Source organism: Mesoplodon densirostris, chromosome 11 (genome assembly GCF_025265405.1).
Source record: "Mesoplodon densirostris isolate mMesDen1 chromosome 11, mMesDen1 primary haplotype, whole genome shotgun sequence".
NCBI lineage: Eukaryota > Metazoa > Chordata > Mammalia > Artiodactyla > Ziphiidae > Mesoplodon > Mesoplodon densirostris.
This window is the reverse complement of record NC_082671.1, coordinates 9,484,876-9,508,222: the sequence shown is the minus strand read 5'-3', so window position 1 is coordinate 9,508,222 and position 23,347 is coordinate 9,484,876. Positions and strand designations below refer to the sequence as shown.

Here is a 23,347-nt window from a genome sequence, read left to right as displayed (position 1 = left end):
AGCTGTGTATTTGTAGGCAAACTGATGATATCAGTTTGCAGCCTGGTATTATAAGCGGGACTCCCCTAAACTGCAATTTGAAGTCTCACCCATGGAGTGGACGCACTGCCCGGGACCTTGCCCAGTTGGGACTCCAGATTGCTGTTTTGGGGACTTCCCAGCGCCATTCGAGTCTGGATGTAGGTGTCGGCCCAGTTTGGTGAGGTACACGCTTTTACTGTTCTCTCCCTTTTCATTTCTATTGCTTTTTTTTTTTTTTTTTCGGTATGCGGGCCTCTCACTGTTGTGGCCTCCCCCGTTGCGGAGCACAGGCTCCGGACGCGCAGGCTCCGGACGCGCAGGCTCAGCGGCCATGGCTCACGGGCCCAGCCGCTCCGCGGCATATGGGATCCTCCCAGACCGGGGCACGAACCCGTATCCCCTGCATCGGCAGGCGGACTCTCAACCACTTGCGCCACCAGGGAGGCCCTCTATTGCTTTTTAATTAGTTTCTATTAAAGTTAAGTTGAAATTGTCTATTTGTGTGACCAATGGTGTCTCTTTGTTAACGAATTCTTCGAAACTAAAACAAAAGTAAAACTTCTGGCAAAACAGACTTTAAAAAAAGTTCTCGAATCAAGAAAAGACATAAAAGAACCTTTAATGCAGGTTACTAAGTGAAAGAAGGCAATCTGAAAAGGCTACGTACTGTAAAATTCCAACGATTTGACATTCAGGAAAAGGCAAAACTATGGATACAATGAAAAGGTCTGTCTAAGGGGCCAAGATGGGAAGTTTGGGAGGGATGAATAGGTGGAGCCTAGGGGATTGTTTTGTTTTGTTTTTGCGGTACGCAGGCCTCTCACTGTTGTGGCCTCTCCCGTTGCGGAGCACAGGCTCCGGACGCGCAGGCTCAGCAGCCATGGCTCAGGGGCCCAGCCACTCCACGGCATGTGGGATCTTCCCGGACCGGGGCACAAACCCGTGTCCCCTGCATCGGCAGGCGGACTCCCAACCACTGCGCCACCAGGGAAACCCTTCCTCATTCTTGAGTAGACATCAAGCTTCCATCATCAGCTCCTCCTCCAGGTCCAGCTGGGGAGTTTTCTTGTCCCTACGTGGTTAATCCAGGACTGTCATGGCACTTTGGAAAAATTATTTCAGGTCTCAGTACAATGAGGGTCTCTCACTTCGCAATGCAATGTCACCTTTCCATAAATTATTGTTTTTTATGTGCAGAGAGCATGTCCTAGGGGTCATTAACTTACTGAGCTCACTGAGCAGGATGTGGGTCTCATGCCACCATTGTTTTATTGTTTGGGGGCACGTCTTATGCTTCGGTTGCATGGTTTTGTTGATACACAAGCCTGCTTCATTTTGTGGTTAAGCAAACCTGCTTTCTTAAGTGATCGTTAACTTACAGGCGTCTCCCATACTTTTCTTACTTACAATCCCCTAGTGGGATTAACTATTTAATTACCGACTTTGTCCCTTTACTCTGTCCCTTTCAGATTCATGTCATTATACATTTTTCAAAATCCATAGCATAAGGCTTCCCTGGTGGCGCAGTGATTGAGAGTCCGCCTGCCAATGCAGGGAACACGGGTTTGTGCCCCGGTCCGGGAGGATCCCATATGCCACATGCCGCAGAGCGGCTGGGCCCGTGAGCCATGGCCGCTGAGCCTGTGCATCCGGAGCCTGTACTCCGCAATGGGAGAGGCCACAGCAGTGAGAGGCCCACATACTGCAAAAAAAAAAAAAAAAAAAAAAAAAAAAAAAAAAAAAATCCATAGCATATAGAACACAAAGAGTGAACCCTCATTTAGACTATGGACTTCAGTTAATAATAATGTAGCAAAATTTGTTCATCACCTGTAACCAATGTAACACAATAATGGAAGGTGTTAAAAATAGGGGAAGATGCATAAGAGGAAGAAATGCATATGGGAACTCTTATTTTCTGCTAAATTTTTCTGCAAACCTAAACTGCTTTTTTTCTCATAAAGCTAAAATGAAGTCTGTTAATTTTAAAAAGCAGGTGACTTTTAGTCAGCATTATAATTGTTTTTAGCACAGTGACTTAAGAACCCACACTCATCCTTAACCTAGAACTGAAAGTTATACATGTTACATGTACAGAGCTCCAGTGAGTGTGCTCTGTACGCATGACATGAGTTAAGGGTCAAAGATCATTTGCTGCCACAATCCTTTAAACGAAAATCAGAAAAAGGCACTTTATTTTTTTGCTTTTTAAAGTTATTTATTTATTTATTTTTGACTGCATTGGATCTTCATTGCTGAGTGCAGGCTTTCTCTAGTTGCAGCAAGTGGGGGGGGCTACTCTTCGTTGCAGTGCACAGGCTTCTCATTGCAGCGGCTTCTCTTGTTGTGGAGCAGGGGCTCTAGGTGCACGGGTTTCAGTGGTTGCAGTGCATGGGCTCAGTACTTGTGGCACATGGGCTTAGTTGCTCCACGGCATGTGGGATCTTCCTGGACCAGGGATCGAACCCGTGTCCCCTGCATTGGCAGGCAGATTCACTGCACCACCAAGGAAGTCCCTGAAAAGGCACTTTAGAAACTGCTGGAGACACTGCTAAACAAATTAAAGCACTAACCCATCAAGAGAAAAAGATTGAGGCTGAAGTCTGTATTTTTGCTTTGCTATGACCACAGTAACTTTTGAAAGAGAATTTTTACCCATCCATCTACGCTTGCTGAAGGGTAAATATAATTTTAAAGATGTTTATTTTACAACACAGGCCCAGCTTACAAAGCAGTGTATCCGAATTACCTGTGGGGTAAACAAACAAACAGCAGCAGAAGGAGCACCAACATGGCTGTTCCCTGACAACAGAGAATGTGAAGGAGAAGGTCAGGAGAAGAATGAACAGATTATCTTCATGAGCAAGGAAAATTGACTTCCTTTTCTTGAAGGTACCTAATTAGAGGTAACAATAGTATCCTGACCATCCAGATTATCGCACTTGATAAAGGAAACAAAACTTTACCATTATAGGAAAAAACAAAAGATATATATATATATATATATATATATATATATATATATATATATATATATATCTTTTATATTTTATGGAAATCAGACTCCTATTCTCCAACTGAGACTGGGGTGAAAGGGAAACTGTTTCTCTTGATGATTATATTTCAAAGAGATGGCTCCCAAGTCTTTGGGAAAGACGTTCCTGGGTCTTGCCCAAAGACCCAGGCAAGAGGCTAAGAGATTTACCTCTCACACAGGCTGAAAGAAAGAATTTACAATTGTACAATTGCAAGTTTTCTAAGGTAAATGCTCTAAGAAAAGGGAAGTGAGGGATCTATAGTTAGGTAGACACCTGTCTAAAGTTTATTCAAGTTTAGGGAAATATCAGGGCTGTCCAGGTCATCATATACATACATCAATCTTGTTCAGAGGTACCCTGATACCCTTTAAATTTCTAGCAGAAGACCTAACAGAATATTTTATATGAATTTGCAATATGGGTTGCATTTTGTGTTGCAAACAATTAAAAGACTCTTAGCAAAGCAACACAATAAATATTGTTTTCATCCACTCGAATTTAGACAGACCACTTACCCAGCCTTGGGCAAAATTTTATTTTAGTTCTTCTTTCTCTGTATAACTTGGTATTGAAGTTATCATAAGAGCAACAAGTGATGCAGTAGGCTGCAAAAGGAGCCTGGGTTTTGGAGATTGGAGACAGATGGTCAGGCTTTCTCTTTCCTCATCCATAAAGTCAAAAGACCCAATACCTGGATAATGCAGGTATTGATGTATCAAATGAAATAATGTGGATTGAAGAATTTACCAATAATTTGAGCTTTCTGACTTCAGTATACAGAAGTTTTAAGGACAAAAAGAAAGAAAGGCCTGCAGCGCCCCCTGGTACGAACTCTTAGTAAATGAACTCAGGTAAAGCAAGCAAGCAAACCAACAACAAAACAAAACAAAAAAAACACAAACCTAAAAAACCCTTGAGTTTTTGGAGCAGCTACACAAGTTTCACTCTAGTAATCACTACTCCATTTATTTATGTACAAATACCCTCAAATGTGCGGACAAACATCAAATGCAAACTCTTAATGAGCAGCACCAATGTTCACCTCCTTCCCTTTCCCACTCCCACAGCCTGTGCACATGCACACACACACACACACACACACACACACACACACATCAAAGGGGGCTTTGGAATAAAAGCCTCGAAATAACTGATTCTGGCTGTGTCATTTACAGCCATGGTTTAAACACTTTAATATGGCTGCCTGAGAATCATCTGGAGATCCTGTTAACTGCAGATTTGAATTCACTGGGTCCGAGGTAGGACCTGAGGTCCTGTATTTTTAACAATCTCCCAGGCAAGGCCTCTGCTGCTGGTGATGGGACATCCAACAACTTCCAGCCCTGGCATCTGTGCAGGCAGAAACACTCACTGCCAGATCAGTAAAAGGAGCAGGTTCGTGAAGACCTTAGAAGAGTCCCCTCCCAGAGCAAGAGGTTGTGGAGGTGATCAGGGGAAGTTTGCTTCGGGTAAAGAAGAGGGTGCCACACAACATGAAGAGGGGACCAGCCCCCAGGAGCAAGCAGATCTTCTTTTCAGGTATCATCACCCCCACCCCTCCCCCACCCTTATTTTGCAAAACTCAGGTACAAGAAGGGAGGCAGACCACTCACCTGGGACAGATTTCAGAATTTCTACTCAGACTTCTTCAAAGCCCAAGGAATTATTCTTCCTAAAACTCCACTTCTTCTGAGCCTGCCCTTATGGAAAGGGGAAAGGAACAACTTAGTGTCTTTGAAAGTGACTTAGGGAGACCCGGGAAGTGACTTCCTTGATTTGGAAAGGGATGGCTACATGCTCTGGGTACTTCCCTCCTGCCTCTGGTGTATCTGGGAGGTGAATAAAGGAAAATGCACTTCAGGAGTAGGTGGAGGGAATTAGGGGTTCTGGAATGGTGATCATGGTGTTAAAAACAAGACGAGACCAAAATGCAGTCGCTTGTGCTAAGTCACTAGCAACCATTTCACCAAACTGAGGCTTAACTATAGTTTTGGTTCCCCCAGAAATGGAATCTTACACCAGCTGATCAAGAATTACCTGACCAGCAATAGCTATGTAATCTTGTCCTCACCTAAAGGAAAGTAACTTTGCATTAACTAACCCACGTTTTTTACCTGGTATAAGTTCCTTGATGCTATTCCCCTCTGTCTGAAAGTTTTTCATTTTGGACAGCCCCTTGGAGCTCCTTTCTGTCTGCTAGATTGGATGCTGCCCAGTTCGAATCAATTTTTGCTCAAATAAACTCTTTAAATTTTTAAAATTCCTCAGTTTAACTCTTTTTTTCCTTTTTTCTTTTTTTTGCCTTACACGGGCCTCTCACTGTTGTGGCCTCTCCTGTTGCGGAACACAGGCTCCGGACGTGCAGGCTCAGCGGCCATGGCTCACGGGCCCAGCCGCTCTGCAGCATGTGGGATCTTCCCGGACCGGGGCACGAACCCGTGTCCCCTGCATCGACAGGCAGACTCTCAACCACTGCTCCACCAGGAAGCCCCTCAGTTTAACTTTTAACAATAAGACAATGTCTGCAGAGAGCAGGTCACAGGAGAAGGTAGGAATTTTAGTGCCCAAGATAACAAGTTCACTTAAGTACCTACCTTTATATCATACAGACAAAACCCAAGTTGTTGACTGAGCAGATCAGGCCTTATACACTGTGATAAAGCTTAGTGTTTCCTGTGCAAAACTAAAAATAGGAATCCCTTTCAGGTCAAAAATCCGACATAAGGAATAATGATTTTTCTTCCTCCTTCACAAATTACTTAAAATAAATAATAACACTTTTTTCAATGATTTTTGAATGACTAAAGAATGTTATATACATACTTTGTATGCATTATTTATTATTTATTTTATAGTGGCTGTAACACAGAGTGTAGGCAACACATATTGGGACTACCACAGAGTGAGGTTTTCACCAGCCAGAAGCTGTGGGCAAAAATCTTGAATGTAACTTTTCAGATTAGGTTAGAAGACTATGTTTTCTTTCTTGTTTTTTTTTTTTGAATTAATTTTTGTTGGATTATATTTGCTTTACAATGTGTTAGTTTCTGCTGCACAGCAAAGTGAATCAGTTATACGTATACATATGTCTCCTATTTTTAAGATTTCCTTCCCATTTAGGTCACCACAGAGCACTGAGTAGAATTCCCTGAGCTATACAGTAGGTTCTCATTAGTTTTCTGTTTTATACATAGCCGTGTATATATGTCAATCCCAATCTCCCAAGTCATCCCACGCCCCCCTTATCCCCTTGGTACCCATAAGTGTGTTCTCTATATCTGTGTCTCTATTTCTGCTTTGCAAATAAGTTCATCTGTACCATTTTTCTAGACTCCACATATAAGTGATATTATACGATATTTGTTTTTCTCTTTCTGACTTCACTCTGTATAACAGTCTCTAGGTCTATCCATGTCTCTGTAAATGGCACAATTTCGTTCCTTTTTATGGCTGAGTGATATTCCATTGTATATATGTACCATGTCTTCTTATCCATTCCTCTGTTGATGGACATTTAGGTTGTTTCCACCTCCTGGCTGTTGTAAATAGTGTTGCAATGAGCATTGGGGCGTGTGTATCTTTTTGAATTATGGTTTTCTCCGGGTATATGCCCAGGAGTGGGATTGCTGGGTTTCTTGTTTTTATTGTTTTTTCTTTTTCTCTTTTTATTTTCCCCCTAGGCCTGCCATAACAAATTACCACAAACTGAGTGGCAGCAGAAATTTATTTTCACACAGTTATGGATGTTAAAATTCTGAGATCAAGTTGTCGGGAAGATGATGCTCTATTGAAGTCTATCAAGGAGAGTCTGTTCCCTGCCTTTCTCTTAACTTCTGATATCACCAGGAATCCTTGGCATTCCTTGGCCTGTACCAGTGTAATTCCTCACATGGTATTCTTCTTTCTGTGTCTGTGTCAGTGTCCAGTTTTCCCTCTTCTTATATGGATACCAGTCATTTTGGATTAAGGGCCCAACCTACTCCAGGATGACCTTGTCTTAATGAATTATATCTACAATGCTCCCATTCCTGAATGAGATTAAATTCTGAGGTCGTGGGGATTAGGAATTCAACATATCTTTTAGGGGGACACAATTCAACCCATAACACTATAGGAGCCCTTACTCTAGGGGAAGCAAGATGTCATGTTGTGAATAACTGTATGGAGTGTCCCACTGGCAAGGAATTGATGTTTCTGGCCACCTGACGGCTCCCGACTTCCAGATGAGTGAGCTGGGCAACAAATCCTTTTCCAGCCAACCTTGAGATCACTCACCCCGGTCAACACCTTGATTGTAGACTTATAAAAGAGCTGGAGGCACCTAATTACTCTGTGTCCAGATTCCTGAGCCATAGAGACTGAGACGATAAATGTTCGTTTTGTTATGCTGTGGTTGGGGTAATTGGTTAGGCAGCAGTTGGTAATTTATACATATTTTGGTATGCAGCAGGATGTGTTGCCATAACAAAGACCTAAAAATGTGGGAGTAGTTTTAGAACTGGGAATGAACAGAAACTGGAAGGATTTTGAGGAATGTATTAGAGAATGTCCAGATTCCCTTGAACAGATTTTTAATAGAAATCTGGATTTTGTGGATGCTGTTAGTGAGGGTTTAAAAGGGAGTGAAGAACATGTTATTGGAAACTGGAGGAAAGAAGATTCTTGTTAAATACTGTCAGAAAGTTTAACAGTTCTGTTATCTGCAGTTATGTGGAAAGCAGAAAGTCTCCTAAATTGAATGGATTGATCTAGCTAAGGGGATTTCCAAGCAAAATGTTGAAGGCAAAGTCTCGTTCCTTTTTGCTGTTTTGAGTGAAATGAGAGAAGAGAGACAGAAATGGAGGAAGGCATGTTTTAAACAAAATGGAGCCAGGGCTTTATGGATTTTAAAACTCCCAGCCTCTCCATATGGCACAGGATGATAACATTAACAAATGGTTTCTGCACAAAGACCAAGTCAATGGTAATACCAGGAATACTGTGGTCTAACAGTGAAGCCTAGGATATTACTGTAAAAACTATTGTTTAGATTTCAGAAAAATTACAACTAATGCCTAGAGAACTATAGTCACACTAAAGGTCCTTCAATGAGCTTAAGGCTATAACCCACAGATATTCTCAACCAAACAACAGGACTTCTAGGATGCTTACAGCATTGTCCCTCAGTGTGTCAGCAGGGGTCCAAGTTAGAAAAAGGTTTGAGTTGTTGTTGTTTAATGGCAATTGCCCTAATGAAAGTCACAGGAGATGCACAAGGTTTTTGAGAGAATGATATCAGCAGAAACACTACCAATTTGGATTGAAAGGTCAGAGACAATATAAAATGAAAGAGGCATTTTACTGCCTCTTGACAATAAAGTTGGACCCCCAAATTTCTACTCTGGTGAAGTAGGCTGAGAACATTTCTCAGCTACAAATATGTGCTACCTTTTGTGATAAAAGAAGGATGACATAGCAGGTGAACAAAGAACACAGCGGGTGGAGCTGAGAGACACAGAGCATTATTCCCACATCTTGAAACATAATCAAAGAGCTTCAGGTATTTGTCTGGCTGGATATTAGAATTGTTATGGACCAGCCACTCCTGTGTGCCTACCACTTTATCCCCTTTTCAACAAGAATGTCTATAGTTCTTATTCTATATCCCACCCTTGTATGTTGGGTGTGTGGGGAGCAAATAGCTTGTCTCTTTAGTTTCTCTGATCTATATTTCTACAGAAACTGTGCTCAGAGAACTACATCCAAAGGAACATCCACTTATGAATCTGATTTATTTGATAAGATTCTGCACTTTGAGCTAATGTTTTAGTGGGATTAGATGCTTGGGAATCTTGGGAGGGTGAATGTACTTTGCATGTAGGAGAGATGTGAATTATTGCACGTCAGAGAATGAATTGCACTAGACCGCCTCTAGGGGCCCCCAATGATCCTGCATCCTTATGTTCATGCCTTTGTGTAATCCCCTCTACTTGAGTCTGTACTGGCCCTAGTAACTAATTTCTGATGACTATAATGCAGCAAAATGAATACATGCCACTTTTGAGATTAAATTACCAAAAAAACTGTGAATCCTGTCTTGTGTGAACTCTCTTACTCTTTATTTCCTGTAACCTTATGAAGAGGTCCATGTGTGAAACAACTGCTGTCTACAGCCAACAACCATCAGGGTCCTGAGGCCAACTAACAGCCGTGTGAGTGAGGTTGGAAACAGATTTTCCTCCAGTTAAGCCTTGAAATGACTGCATTCCTGGCCGGCATCTTGATTGAGAAACCTTACATCAGAATGTCCAGCTAAGTTGCACCCAGGTTCCTGAGCCACAGATGCTGTGATATAATAAATGCTTGTTATTTTAAGCTGTGAAATTTTGGATGTAATTTTTTTTTTTTTTTTTTTTTGCCGTACGCAGGCCTCTCACTGTTGTGGCCTCTCCCGTTGCGGAGCACAGGCTCCGGACGCACAGGCTCAGTGGCCATGGCTCACGGGCCCAGCCGCTCCACGGCATGTGGGATCTTCCCAGGCCGGGGCACGAACCCATGTCCCCTGCATCGGCAGGCAGACTCTCAACCACTGCGCAACCAGGGAAGCCCTGGATGTAATTTTTGAAACAGTAATAAAGCCAATAAAACCATCAAACATGGGTCAACAAATACAGGGAAAATGCAGAGTGCAGTTAGGAGAGGATTAAACATAGATAATACTGAGCTAGACTGCTGAAATTTCTGAATTAGAATATTATTATTGTTAGTGCTTAAAATATTTTTCTCCTAAATGATATATTATGTATTTTAAAAATTCACTCAGGGGTCTGAAGGTGGAGTCTGTTTAAATACCATCGGAAAAATATTTTCTGAAAATCAGCTGATATTAAAGAGTTCTACATGGGTGTTTAGAGCAAATGCTTCTTCTTATCAGTTATTTGAAAATGGTATTACATTTATTTGTATAATCTCTTTTTTTGTATTCCCCCCAGATTCTACTTGCATTGTTCTCCATGTGTGCATATAGAGTTTACCTATTCCTCAAAATCCTTTGACAGTTTCATATTATACTTGGTGTAAAATTGAAAATTCCTGACCCATCCATATTACTATACCCATCACTTCCAAAACTATCTTTGAACAAATGACTGGCTTAGAAAGCTTCCTCCACACACAGCAAATTTCCAGAAATAATTTACAGGGGACCTATGCATAGATGCTCCCTTTGCACCGTTTTACTGCCATCCCCACCACAATTAGGATAAAAAGAATCCAAAAGCAGATCAAGAATTTGTATTTGAATAAATGTTTCAGGAAAAATAAGATAATTTCATAAAAATACTTCTTCATTCTTTAAGAAATCATGGACAACTTAGACTGAAAAAAAATGCTTATAACAGATGAAATTAAAAGGATAAGACATAATACAGAGATGAAAAATGAGCTGGCATCTCTCAGCACAGAAAAGGAAGGTGAAAGGTGTTTCCTTATCAGAAACAAAGGAATGCCTTCTGATATTGTGTAGAAACATCATGAAGTAAAATTGACTCTGCCAAACAAGTAAAAGCACTTTAAAAGGTGTTTGTTATGAAAGAAGGAATAAAGAGATCTGACAAGTATAAAATCAGTATTTCTGAAGACTAGAACACCACAGAAAAAAAGTTAAGCATTAATAGAAGATAACTCTACCCAAATAAGAGGACAACTAAATCTGAGCATTAATAGAAAAAAAGCACATCCTGGTGATGTCCCTTATTTTTAGGTATAAAGAAAAAGTATCCTGCTTCTAATGAGGAATAGCAACCTCACCTTAGACTTTGTCACAGCCCCATCAATAGCTGAAAATAAAAGAATAATGTCTACCTTGTCTGAGGAAAACAGCAAATGAGCCAAGCTCTTATACACATCCTGTTCTCATGCAAATGTAAAATCAAAACCTAACATTAGGAACTTACTGAATACAACATATACAGACTCTTTCTGAAAATAAACTACTTAACAAAGAAATCCAGACAACCAATGGATAGTTGGAAATAAAAATCTCAAAAAATGTGAAGACATTGTACAAAATTACTGGAACTCTAGATTCCCCACTAGGGCTAATGACTCTACTTAATATTGAAGTTTAAGTAAACACATAATTAATATTACACTGTATATGATGAAGTATAGAACTGAGGCTAAACCACAGTTGAAATTATTATTACCCCCCAAAAAGGGTACAAATATAAGAAATATAAATGTGACTAAGCTCTTCCTCTGACAAAAGCAGGAATTCATTTGATAGACTTTTGATCAACCAACAAATATAAAAATTAAGAACATTAATTTAAATTATAAAATTTACAGAGTGATATTTTGGTGCCATAAGACACCCGTGATCTCTGTCCCCTCTTTAACTTCTAAAATTTGGCATCTATCTGTGAGCAAAAGTGCCTCTGTGGGAGCTGTGGTACGCAGCACCACACACCAAGGTACTCAGGAAGAGTACCTCTGCATTGGGTAACAGGCAGATATACCCCAATAAAACTGTGGAACAGGCTCCAACCTCTGGAAAATGCCGACTTGCACAGATACATCTGGACAAGAGAGCCTTTATAGATGTTCAGGTTTCTAAAGAAGTTCTAGAACTCCGTAGGAGCAAAAAACAAACAACAACAAAAAACCACTGAAATGGGTAAGAGGAACTTTACAAGCATCACCCCTCCCTCAAGGTGGCACAGCTTAGATAAGAAGGAGGCTGAGAATCCCTCCCAAGGGGAAAAGAGGCAGCGGTCGGTGAGTGAGCACCGGGATTCCCCAGCCATAACGGCTCTCGACCACAGAGTATGAAAGAAAGAGGCAGATAAGAATATCAGAGGGCATTAAAGGGATGCCTACTGACTGTGGTCTAGACTCGAGCAGGAGACCCACCCAACAGCTTCTGGGAGAACTTCACTTGAGGATGCCCCCAACTGCCTGTGGGCACCCTCAATGCCCCAAGTGCCAAACCCACACCTTCTCCCACTCTGTGGCTCGTTCTTTGTGTGTGCTCCCGAGGGCGGTGTTGGAAGCAAGCTTGGATAGACAGAGAGGATGCACAGAAAATAGGGCATGGTCTGAGCACAAGGGAGAAACCACAATCTTGAGCTACAGCACCACCTTCTAGAAGAGAAAAAGGAGGTTACCAACAGTCAGCCTGGTGTGTTGTAAGGTGGAGACAAGGCGTAGAAGCTTAAGAATTCTGCCAGAAGAGGGAGCAGGAAGTGTGGAGGAAGTGTGTCCATACAAGATGGGAGAAAGCCTCAACATATAAGCAGGACCAACCAAAAGTATCTCTCACTTGAAGGCAGCTAGTAAAGATTGGAGAGGGTGACTGCTACTTCAAATGTGAAAACACTAATGCAAACCTCCGAGGAACATAGAATCAAAGACAGGAGGGAGGACTGACGCTGAACCTGCCCGCCTGCCCTCTCACCGGTGTCTCCGCCTGACCAGGTTTCTTTAAAAGTGATCGAAGGGGCTTCCCTGGTGGTGCAGTGGTTGAGAGTCCACCTGCCAATGCAGGGGACATGGGTTCGTGCCCCGGTCCGGGAAGATCCCACATGCCACGGAGAGGCTGGGCCCATGAGCCATGGCTGCTGAGCCTGTGCGCCCAGAGCCTGTGCTCCGCAACAAGAGAGGCCGTGATAGTGAGAGGCCCGCGCACTGCGATGAAGAGTGGCCCCCGCTTGCCACAACTAGAGAAAGCCCTCGCACAGAAACGAAGACCCAACGCAGCCAAAAATAAAAAATAAAAATAAAAAAAAAACTTCACTCATTAAAAAAAAAAAGTGATTGAAGACAGTAATTCAAAGTGCCTGAAAATCCTGCTACAGATAAACTGCAGGTCCTACAAGTTCCTGATCGCTTGAAAATGAAATTGCAGGAGAAGGGTGACACTTTGCAGAATGAGAAGCTATCTATGTTTTATAAAACACTAGTCCTCTCTTCATGCAGATACTCCCACTTCAACAGTCCATCAAGCAACTGAAGGGGTATCTCAGCCATATACCCTCAGCTTGTTCAGCCAACTTTGATTTTTCTAGGAAAGGCTTATTGATGACCTTAATAAGATTATAAAACTTTCAAATTTCCAAAAGAAGAATGCACACCTATATAGTACACAAAGAAAATATAGATCATATAGCAAAAGTTAAGTCTAACACACACACACACACACACACACATAAGGAGATAAAATAATGGGTAATATGTTATACAACTAAAATAAATGGGATAAAGTCACACTAGTTGAAGCTGATGTTTGTATAAAATAAAAATTGCTGATCATGAAATTCATGTAAGCAAAATGACTAAAGATATTGAAAATAAAATTATGGCCAAGAGCATATTGGAGACTTAAAATGAAAAAAAATCAGATAAAGTGATTCAAAACAATGTGACTCACATATAACATATATTGACAATTTTGCCCATAGTTTCTTCATATCAAGTTAAAAAATAAACAAATAAAATTCACAGATACAACTAAAGCCATTTTTCTCCTTTCTTCTCTTCCAGAAGGAACATCTAATCTGAGATTGGTACAGATAACTTACATGCATTCTTTTTATGCATTCACTATAAATATTTATTGATAAACAACACAGAGAATTGTTTTATGTAATTTTTGACATTGCATGATGCTCAAAACCCAAGTCTCTTGGCCTCTAGCTTTAAGACTTTTTTTTTTCCACCTTAGATAAATTCTCTTATTTTTACCACCATCCCCAACACAGCAGTCACACAATATTAGCTGGAAATGCACCCCACCCTTTTATTATTTTCTGAAGACCTAGATTGTACTTTACATTTTTTGTTGCTAAGTTTGTATTGTGTATATGTACTTTATATTTGAATTTTACTTACAAAACCCTCCCAACAAATGATATGGAATGGAACCTAGTAGATGTTTTATGAACACAGACTGAATGACTGTATGAGTAACCTCATGAGAAGGTGATCAGATCACGTTATAAAAGGACTTTGAGAATTTAACTTCTAGCAGCTGCCTTATCTTCCATTTACATGCTCTGTATTTAACAACACAGAAACAGTAGGAGAACTGTGTACTCTAAAAGTAAATGCAATTCTTAGATTATAAAAGTTAGTTTTAACACTATTGATACACATTTTAGGGACTGAACTTCAGGCAAGTGCTAAACTGGGATTCTGCTAGCTGACACACTTATTGACCATAAGTGTAAATACTTAAATGTCTCTAGGGAGATATTTGTGGTAAGTATTTCCTGTGCATAAAGGCAACTGACCTAATTTTGTTTGCAGTGGAAATTTCTGAACCTTAAACAAAAAAAATTTCTGTGCAGTATCTTTTTCTCATCAAAATGTTGAAAATGTTCTGAATATTGGTATAATCCATTATGGAACAAGCTAGAGAAAGTACATTTACTCTTTGGAAGAGTTTGTATTTGGTCTGGTGTTAATCAGTAGGTTCAGTTGGTGTTCAGAAGTCTTTAATTTTTGCAGTATGATCTGTTCCCTACTGCAAATGTGAAGCATAGAATACAGCTCACATTCATTTATTCCTTCAATATATATCCATGTAATTATGTTACTGAGTCCAAGCTTGTACTGCTTGCTGCACAACAGGCCAGTAAGTCGAGAGATAAGGTATTGGGACAAGGAATCGTGACTTTATTTAGAAAACCAGCAGCCTGAGAAGATGGTGGACTAACGTCTCAAAGAACCATCTTACCCGAATTGGATATCAGGCTTCTTTTATACAAAAAGGGGAGGGGAGTTGCTGTTTGTTGCAGACTTGTTGGTGCTGGGCAGACCCCAGAGACAATGTGATAATCCTTTGTTTTTGCAGCTGTCCACATAGGTCTGGCCATGATGTTCCTATAAACCTCCAACAAGACAAATGTTATTTTCTGTTTTGTAACTTTTAATCTCTATACCAATGAAAAATGTTATAGCTTTAAAGGTCAAGCCTGGGAGGCAGAGCCTTGAGAAAGGGATATTCTGTATACTTCAGGCAACATTCCTTTTCAAAGGTGCACAGCCAACATGACTAAGCACAGACAACAGGACATAATGGTTAGAGCTAAAGGAATAGATCCAATATGAGGTCAGGTTTATTCTTCTCTGTTACAATTATTCTCTGGCATGAGAAAACAGTCATGATTCAAGGGAAAATTTCCCTTTAATAGCAAAACAGACATAAGTTGATATTACCACATTGCAAATAAATTACAAATATGTTTTGTGTGCCAGATCTGCAGGAACACAGAAGAAGAAGGGATAAAATGTATTTGATTTTACAATGAAGTACTGAGACTTAAACCAAAAATTGATACTTAAGCAGTACAGCTAGATGCTAATGAGTGAGCGGGTCATGCAAAGTGATACTCTATAGCTACATGATGAATTCTTCAGTGGTTAGAATTTATTTATCTTCTCTGAAACCACATCTAATTTTCTAATATTTAAAATATTTCTTAGAAGGCATTAAGTATTGTTTAATTGTTTAAATTTAGAAGGAATCATTTTGTTTGTGATTCCATATCTGAATAAGCTAGCTCATGGTGCACACAGGTTAATGTGTCAATCTAGGACATAAGTGCGGTGACCCTGCTGTACATTGTAATCCTTAGAGGTTTTACTCCATCTCCCATCTCCATTGCCCCATTGCATTCCTCCAACAATTGACCATTTCCTATCCTCTGGTAGGGGAGAGGGAAGAGATCCTATTGAAAACACTGCCCTTACATCTCAAATATTTTTAGACAATAAACCCTCCCTTCCCTTATTTATCATTACTGAACGCTAGTTTTCCATCAGCTATGAAAGTTTTCTTTTGTATTTTTTTCTTTTTTCTATTGTGGTAAAAGCACATAATGTAAAATTTACCTTCTTAATAATTTTTAAGCATACAGTTAAACAGTATTAATTATATTCATATTGTTGTAAGACAGAGCTCCAGAATTTTTCATCTTGCAAATCTGAAACTCTATACCCATTAAGTAACTCCCTTTTCTCCCTCCCTCCAGCCAGTAGTCTACTTTCTGTTTCTGTGAATTTTATTACTTTAGATACCTCTTATAAGTGGAATAATATACTGTCTTTTTATAACTGACTTATTTCACATAACACAGTAGCCTCAAGATTCATTAATATTGCAATATGTGACAGAATTTCCTTCTGCTTTAAGGATGAATAATATTCCACTGCATGTATATACCACATTTTCTTTAACCATTTATCTGTTGATAGACATTTGGATTGCTTCAACTCTTGGCTATTGTGAATAGTGTTGTCATGAACATGGGTATATTTCTTTGAGACCCTGTTTTCAATTCTTTTGAATATATTCCTAGAAGTTGGATTACTGGATCATTTAATAGTTCTATTTTTAAACTTTGAGAAACTATGTTTATTAAAACTATTTTTAATACCATAGTGGTTGCACTGTTTTGCTATCCAACCAACAGGCACAAGGGTTCCAAGTTCACATCTTGCCAACACTTATTACTTTCTGTAATTTTTAAAATATTAATCATCTTAACATGTGTGAGCTGATATCACATTGTGCTTTTGATTTGCATTTCTCAGATGGTTAGTGATGATGATCATCTTTTCATATGTTTGTTGACCATTTGGATATCAATTTGGAGAAATATCTATTCAAATCCTTTGCTCATTTTTTAATCAGGCTCTTTGATTTTTGTTGATGGGTCATAGAAGTTCTTTATATATGTTGGATATTAACCCCTTATCATATGATTTGCAAATGTTTTCTCCCATTTTGTAGGTTACCTTTTCACTCTGTTGATTGTGTTCTTTGATGCACAAAATTTTTTAAGTTTGATGCTGTCCCATTAGTCTATTTTCACTTTTGTTTTCTGTGTTTCTGGTATTATATAAAAGAAATTATTACCAAGTCATGAAGCTTTTCCTATATGTTTTCTTCTAGGAGTTTTGTAGTTATAGGTACTATGTTCTTATAGGTCTTTAATCCATTTTGAGTTAATTGTTGTATATAGTGTAAGATAAGGGTCAACTTCATTATTTGGCATGTAAACATCTAGTTTTCCCAACATCCTTTGTTGAAGAGATGGTCTTTTCCCCATTGAGTTGTCTTGGCATTGCTGTTGAAGATCCTATGGCCATATACCTGGAGGTTTATTTCTGGGCTCTTTATTCTATTTCATTGGTTTGTCTGTTTTTATGCCACTACTACACTGTTTTGGTTACTGTCACTTTGTAATATGTTCTGAAATCAGGAAGTTGAGTCCTCCAACTTTGTTCTTCTTTTACAGAATTGTTTATTCGAGGTTCCCTAGAGATTCCATGTGACTTTTAGAATGACTTTTTTTTCTATTTATGAAAAAAAAATGCCATTGGGATTTTGATAGGGATTGTGTTGAACATCACTGTGGATAGTATACACATTTTTTTTTAATTGAGGTATAGCTGACATAAAATTTTATATGTTTCAGGGCTTCCCTGGTGGTGCTGTGGTTGAGAGTCCACCTGCTGATTCAGGGGCCATGGGTTCGTGCCCCGGTCCGGGAGGATCCCACATGCTGCAGAGCGGCTGGGCCCGTGAGCCATGGCCGCTGAGCCTGCGCGTCCGGAGCCTGTGCTCCGCATCAGGAGAGGCCACAACAGTGAGAGGCCCATGTACTGCAAAAGAACAAAAAAACAAACAAACAAAAATTTTTTATGTTTCAGGTGTACAACACAGTGATTCACAATTTTTAAAGGTTATACTCCATTTATAGTTATAAAATATTGGCTATATTCCCTGTGTTGTATAATATATCCTTGTAGCTGGTTTATTTTTTACATAGTAGTTTATACCTCTTAATCCCCTACCCCTACCTTGCCCCTCTTGCCTTCCCTTTCCCTACTGGTAACCACTAGTTTGTTCTCTATGAGTCTGTTTCTTTTTTGTTGTATTCACTAGTTCATTATATTTTCTAGATTCCACTTATAAGTGATATCATACAGTATTTGTCTTTTTTATTTCACTCAGCATAATACCTTCCAAGTCCATTCATGTTGTTGCAAATGGCAAAATTTCATTCTTTTTATGTCTGAGTAATATTCCATTGTATATATATACCACATCTTCTTTATCCATTCATCTACTGGTGTACACTTAGGTTAATTCCATATCTTGGCAACTGTAAAGGTTAATTCCATATCTTGGCAACTCTAATTAATGATGCTATAAACACTGGAGTGCATGTATCTTTTCAAATTAGTGTTTTCACTTTTTTTAAATATATATACCCAGGAGTGGAACTGCTGGGTCATATGGTAGTTCTAGTATGCAGATGTTAACAATATTAAGTCTTCCAATCCATGAACATGGGATGACTCTTCATGTTTCTATGTCTTCTTTAATTTCTTTCAGCAATATTTTGTACTTTTCTGTGTACAAGTCTTTAACCTCCTTAATTAGGTTTCTTCTAAGTATTTTATTCTTTTGGATACTATTGCAAATGAGTTAATGTCATTTCCTTTCCAGATCATTAATTAGTTTATAAAAATGCAACTGATTTCTGTGTATTGACTTTTTATTCTGAAACTTAGCCAAATTCATTTATTAGTCTAACAGTTTTTTGCATCTGTGGAGTCTGGACAGTTTTCTACATATAAGATTATCTCCTCTCTGAACAGGGATAATTTTACTTCTCTTTTTTTTTTTCAACTTAGAAGTCTTTATTTCTTTTTCTTGTCTAACTGGTTTGACTAGGACTTCCAATACTATGCTGAATAGAAGTGGTGAGAGCAGGCGTCCTTGTCTTGTTCTTGACCTTAGAGGAAAAGCTTTCCGTTTTTTACCATTGATTGTGTTGTTAGCTGTGGGCTTTTCATAAGTGACCTTTATTATGTTGAGGTAGTTTCCTTCTGTTCCTAGTTTGTTGATTGTTTTTATCATGAAAGGGTGTGGAATTTTGTCAAATGGTTTTTCTCCATCAGATAAGATAATCATGTGGTTTTTGTCTTTCATTCTGTTAATGTGGTGTATTACATTGGTGATTTTCCTATGATAACCAGTCATCTATTCCAGAAATAAATCCACTTTGTCATCATGTACAAGCTTTCTAATGTGCCGTTGAATTCAGTTTGTTAGTATTTTGTCGAAAAGTTTTGTTTTAATATTCATCAGGAATATTAGTCTATAGTCTTTTTTTTTCAACTTATTATTTCATCATTATAATTTTAATCAGTAGGAATTTCAATGTCACATATACTTTTTAAAAATATAAATACTTTTAAAAGCTGTATTTTACAATATGATATCAAGAACACAGAGCTGATACAGGTTGTATAGGTAATCATTTTGACTATGTAAGAAATTTGATCAGAATACTGTTGGTGAAAGAAAAGCACCTTCTTTTTAATCATTCATATTCAGCAGTAGTAAAATGCTCTATGTATGCATTGGCTCTGAATAACACGTTTCATTTCTGTTTCAAACCTGCTGTGCTATTACTGTTTTGATGATTACATAGTTCAACATAAAAAGGCATTCCCACTCAGATTCTCAATAATAAGCCTGATTAAGGAGATAACCTCCCAATCATAAAAGCTTTTAAGACAAGTATTATGCAAATAAAGCATGGATATCAGACTCACTATAATTGGGATTAAAAAGACAACTATAAGAATACTGCACATTGATGCCTATTGCGTTTTTGTGTGCTCATCTTTCATTCCCTGCTTTTGTTCCTCCTCTTTGAAGTGCTAAAGTGTATTTATACTGGAAAGTTAATAATAGACTTAATATGAGAACTATGTGTTTGAAAAAGCAAGACTTTCTAGATAAGAAATCTCCAAATATTTTCTATTTTATGTTTTTATGACCTTCTTTATAAAGAGAGTGTTTTATGTGCAACACCTGCAGACAGAAATAAATCTATGTTTCACTCAAACCCAATCGAATATATCAGATACAAAATATAGACATGAAGCAAAGTATGATAGCAGCAGTGGCTCTTGGGTGCAGCATGTGCAAAATCCAATATTTTGCTATCTATTTACATCACAGTTGTCAGAAGAGAAATGTGCCAAAACTCCCTTTCCCATTCCATTTGAACTGGTTCCCCACAACTGAAACAAACATCTCCTGTGACATTAAGTTGTCATCAGCTTGTGTGATCCCCAGTTCACTCAACCTTTTCTTCTTCAACTGGCCTTTTTGTGTGGAGGCAGCAACTAGTTCATTTACAATTTCACAATTGCCTTCGACTTGCTCAGAAAGGTCAGCTCTCGCATAAAGCTCCATTTTACCAGTTGCACATTCAATCAGCTCTTCTAGATCCACTCTTTCAGCTACATCTGCCTCTCCACTTGTCTGAACTTTAAATGCTTTATTTTCTTCAGTTTCATCTTGGGCATTTTCTTGCAGGTCAGAGAAAATTGTAGATTTCACCAAGACAACACCATAACCTTCATTATTATGTATGACATTATTCACCATGGTTATTTTGGGAATGTCATAATGTTCATCTAAGAAGTCCTTAATGAGGATCCCTTCCTTGCAGTGATGGATCCCATTGTCACTCAGGGTGCACTTACTCCCAGGATATATTTCTATACCTGCACCCTTGGCACCATATAAATCTGAGTTCTTCATTAAAAATTCTGCTGATGTTTGTACTGTGACTCCTGTAGTTTCACACTGCAATACGCAGTTTTCCAATGTAGTCTTACCATGGTGAATAATTAGGATTCCTTCCACAGCATCGTGCTGAACAAATTTTATGCTTGAGATTTTAATATCCGCACCCGTACAATCCACAAAAGTGTCTCCTTTGCCTCTCTTTTCTATCACAATATCATCTGGTAGACCATATCCTTCTAATTCAATGGAGTTAGCAATGGAGAATGTACCATGTACCACGTAATGGCCAGGACAAACAATAACAGTGTCGCCCTCATAGCAGGCATTTATAGCAGACAACAGATCACTGTGGAACTGAATTTCTATTTCTTCCTTACAAGGCTCTGGACAAAGCTTATCCCTGAGCAGGGACTGCAGCAGACCAGTCATCATGGGGGAGGAGACCACATGGGTGACCTTCTGGCCATTTGGACGGATGCCTTTTTGCTTGTGTATTAGAATTCTTCTGATAACCAAACACATATCTCAGCAAAGGATTCTCAATGAGTTTTAGCTTTTGTTTCAACTGTTCAATCTCTGAATACAATTTTAACCCTTCCACCATGGAGATGTTTTCCTGCTCAGAATCAGAGTTACAATTTGACAAACTGCTTCTCAGATTTAAAAATTTCCTGTAACTCTCCTCACACTGAGTCAACAGATTTTGATAGTCAGCAATAAGTCCTGAAGGAACTCGGTCTTCAAGAATGTCATAATGCAATCTCAATCGAGGTTCAACACATCTAACAAAATAATCATACTCATCCTCTTCTTCTTCATCCCAACTCCTCCAAATGTTCTGATAGAAAAACCTGATATGCTCAATTGCAAGTGCTGTCTGGTCAAACATTCCAGAATCATCAAATACCACCCACAACTCCTGCAGGGGCAACTGGTGTTCCTTCAAATCAAGGAGCTCTTTCATACACTCCAAAGTAAAAGTGCTGACTTGAGATTCACAGAGGTATGGGTCAGCAAGCCTCACCACTGCCTTCAAGGCTACAAAGTCCACATCTGTGACCTCAACCAGCACCTTGAACACATTAGTGTGCCAGACTGCCCGCCATCCAGATGGTTCAAGGACCTTCTCTAAGAACTCAGCTGTGAATTCTTTTACCTCAGAGGCCTTACAGTCAGCTTTCCCGAGGGGCGCCGGCTCCTCTTCCGCAGCCCAGCCGGTGCTCTTGTGGTCCTGCGCCATTGCCTCTGACCCCAACCAAGTCTTCTTTTCTTGTAGTGTCTTTATCTGTCTTTGGTATCAGGGTAATGCTGGTCTCAGAGAGCTTAGAAGTGTTCCATCCTCTTCAGATTTTTGGAAGATTTTCAGAAGAATTAGTGTTAATTTTTATTTAAATATTAAGTAGAATTCTCCAATGAATTCATCTGGTCCTGGGCTTTTCTTTGTTAGGAGGTGTTTTAATATTATTTAAATCTTACCCATTGTTGAATTGTTCAGATTTTCTGCTTCCTCATGATTCAGTCTTAGTACATTTCTAGGGATTTATCCATTTCCTCTAGGTTATCCAACTTGTTGGTATACAATTATTCATAGTATTCTCTTCATTAAGTTGTTTCTCTATGTTCTCACCAATTACTTTAAATTCTTTGTCTGGCAGCTCATAGATCTGACTTTTTTTTTTTTTAAATCAGTTTCAGTTTTTGGAGTTTTTGTTTGTTCTTTTGACTGGGCCATGTTTCTGTGGTGTGTGTGTGTGTGTGTGTGTGTATTTTTTTTTTTCTGGGATTGGCACTCCTAGGCTTTGTATAGAGCCTTTGTGAAGAGTAAGACCTTTCACTAGTTAGCCCAGCTGGAGGTTCCTGAACTTCTCAAACCTTTTCTCACCTCTTGCTTTCCCCATGTCTGCCTGCAGAACTGCAGCTCTGCATCTCCTTGCCTCAGCTTTCACTAGCTTCCAAACTTCTTCTGGTCCTATAAGCACTCTGTGTCAGGCAAGAGAGAAACCAGTCCCTTGAGTAGCCACCAGACAATCCAGGCTGTTGGATATACAGTCCACTCTTGTTTTTATCTCAAAGGAGGATCCCTGCTATACAAGGTTTCTTCTTGGTGTCTCCACACCAAATGCTGAGATTCCTACCCCTTTTGTTGGAATCTCTTCTTGGTTTTGCAAAGGCCTGGGTGCTGTAGTTTTTCAACTGGTCTCTAGAGCTCTCACAAAGGTATTCTGTCCACATACTGTTGTTAACTCAGCGTCTCTGTGGGATAAAGAGGGCATAGCTTCCTAGTCTGCCATCTTACTAAAGTCACCATTTTCTAAGTCTAGAGTGGATTATCTTGTTTTACGATCACCACTTGTTGCCTTTTGTATTTTCACCTTCTTGCACAAATGATTCTCTTATCACTCTTTTCTCCATGTCGTAGCCATAATACAGCCTCTATTGTACTTATTCATATTCAAAATTACCTTTGTTTTTATTTTACTCTATTTTCCTATCCACTCAAACTCCCACTATTAACTCAGCAAATCTCAATGTCATGATAGATGACATAGTAAAAATCAAAAATCTATCAAAATCTATGTTTATTGGGGCTTCCCTGGTGGTGCAGTGGTTAAGAATCCACCTGCCAATGCAAGGGACACAGGTTTAAGCCCTGGTCCAGGAGGATCCCACATGCCATGGAGCAACT

The 23,347-nt window shown here is 39.2% G+C and overlaps 1 protein-coding gene across 1 annotated transcript; it reads right to left on the bottom strand.

Moving 5' to 3' along the window:
* Positions 1 to 20,088: 20,088 nt before the first annotated feature.
* On the bottom strand, positions 20,089 to 22,559 carry LOC132499098 (SHC SH2 domain-binding protein 1-like). The gene is given in 3 exon segments (XM_060113442.1): positions 20,089 to 21,144; positions 21,146 to 21,930; positions 22,544 to 22,559. Coding segments are annotated over 3 exon segments (1,857 nt in total).
* Between the last annotated feature and the right edge of the window lie 788 nt (positions 22,560 to 23,347).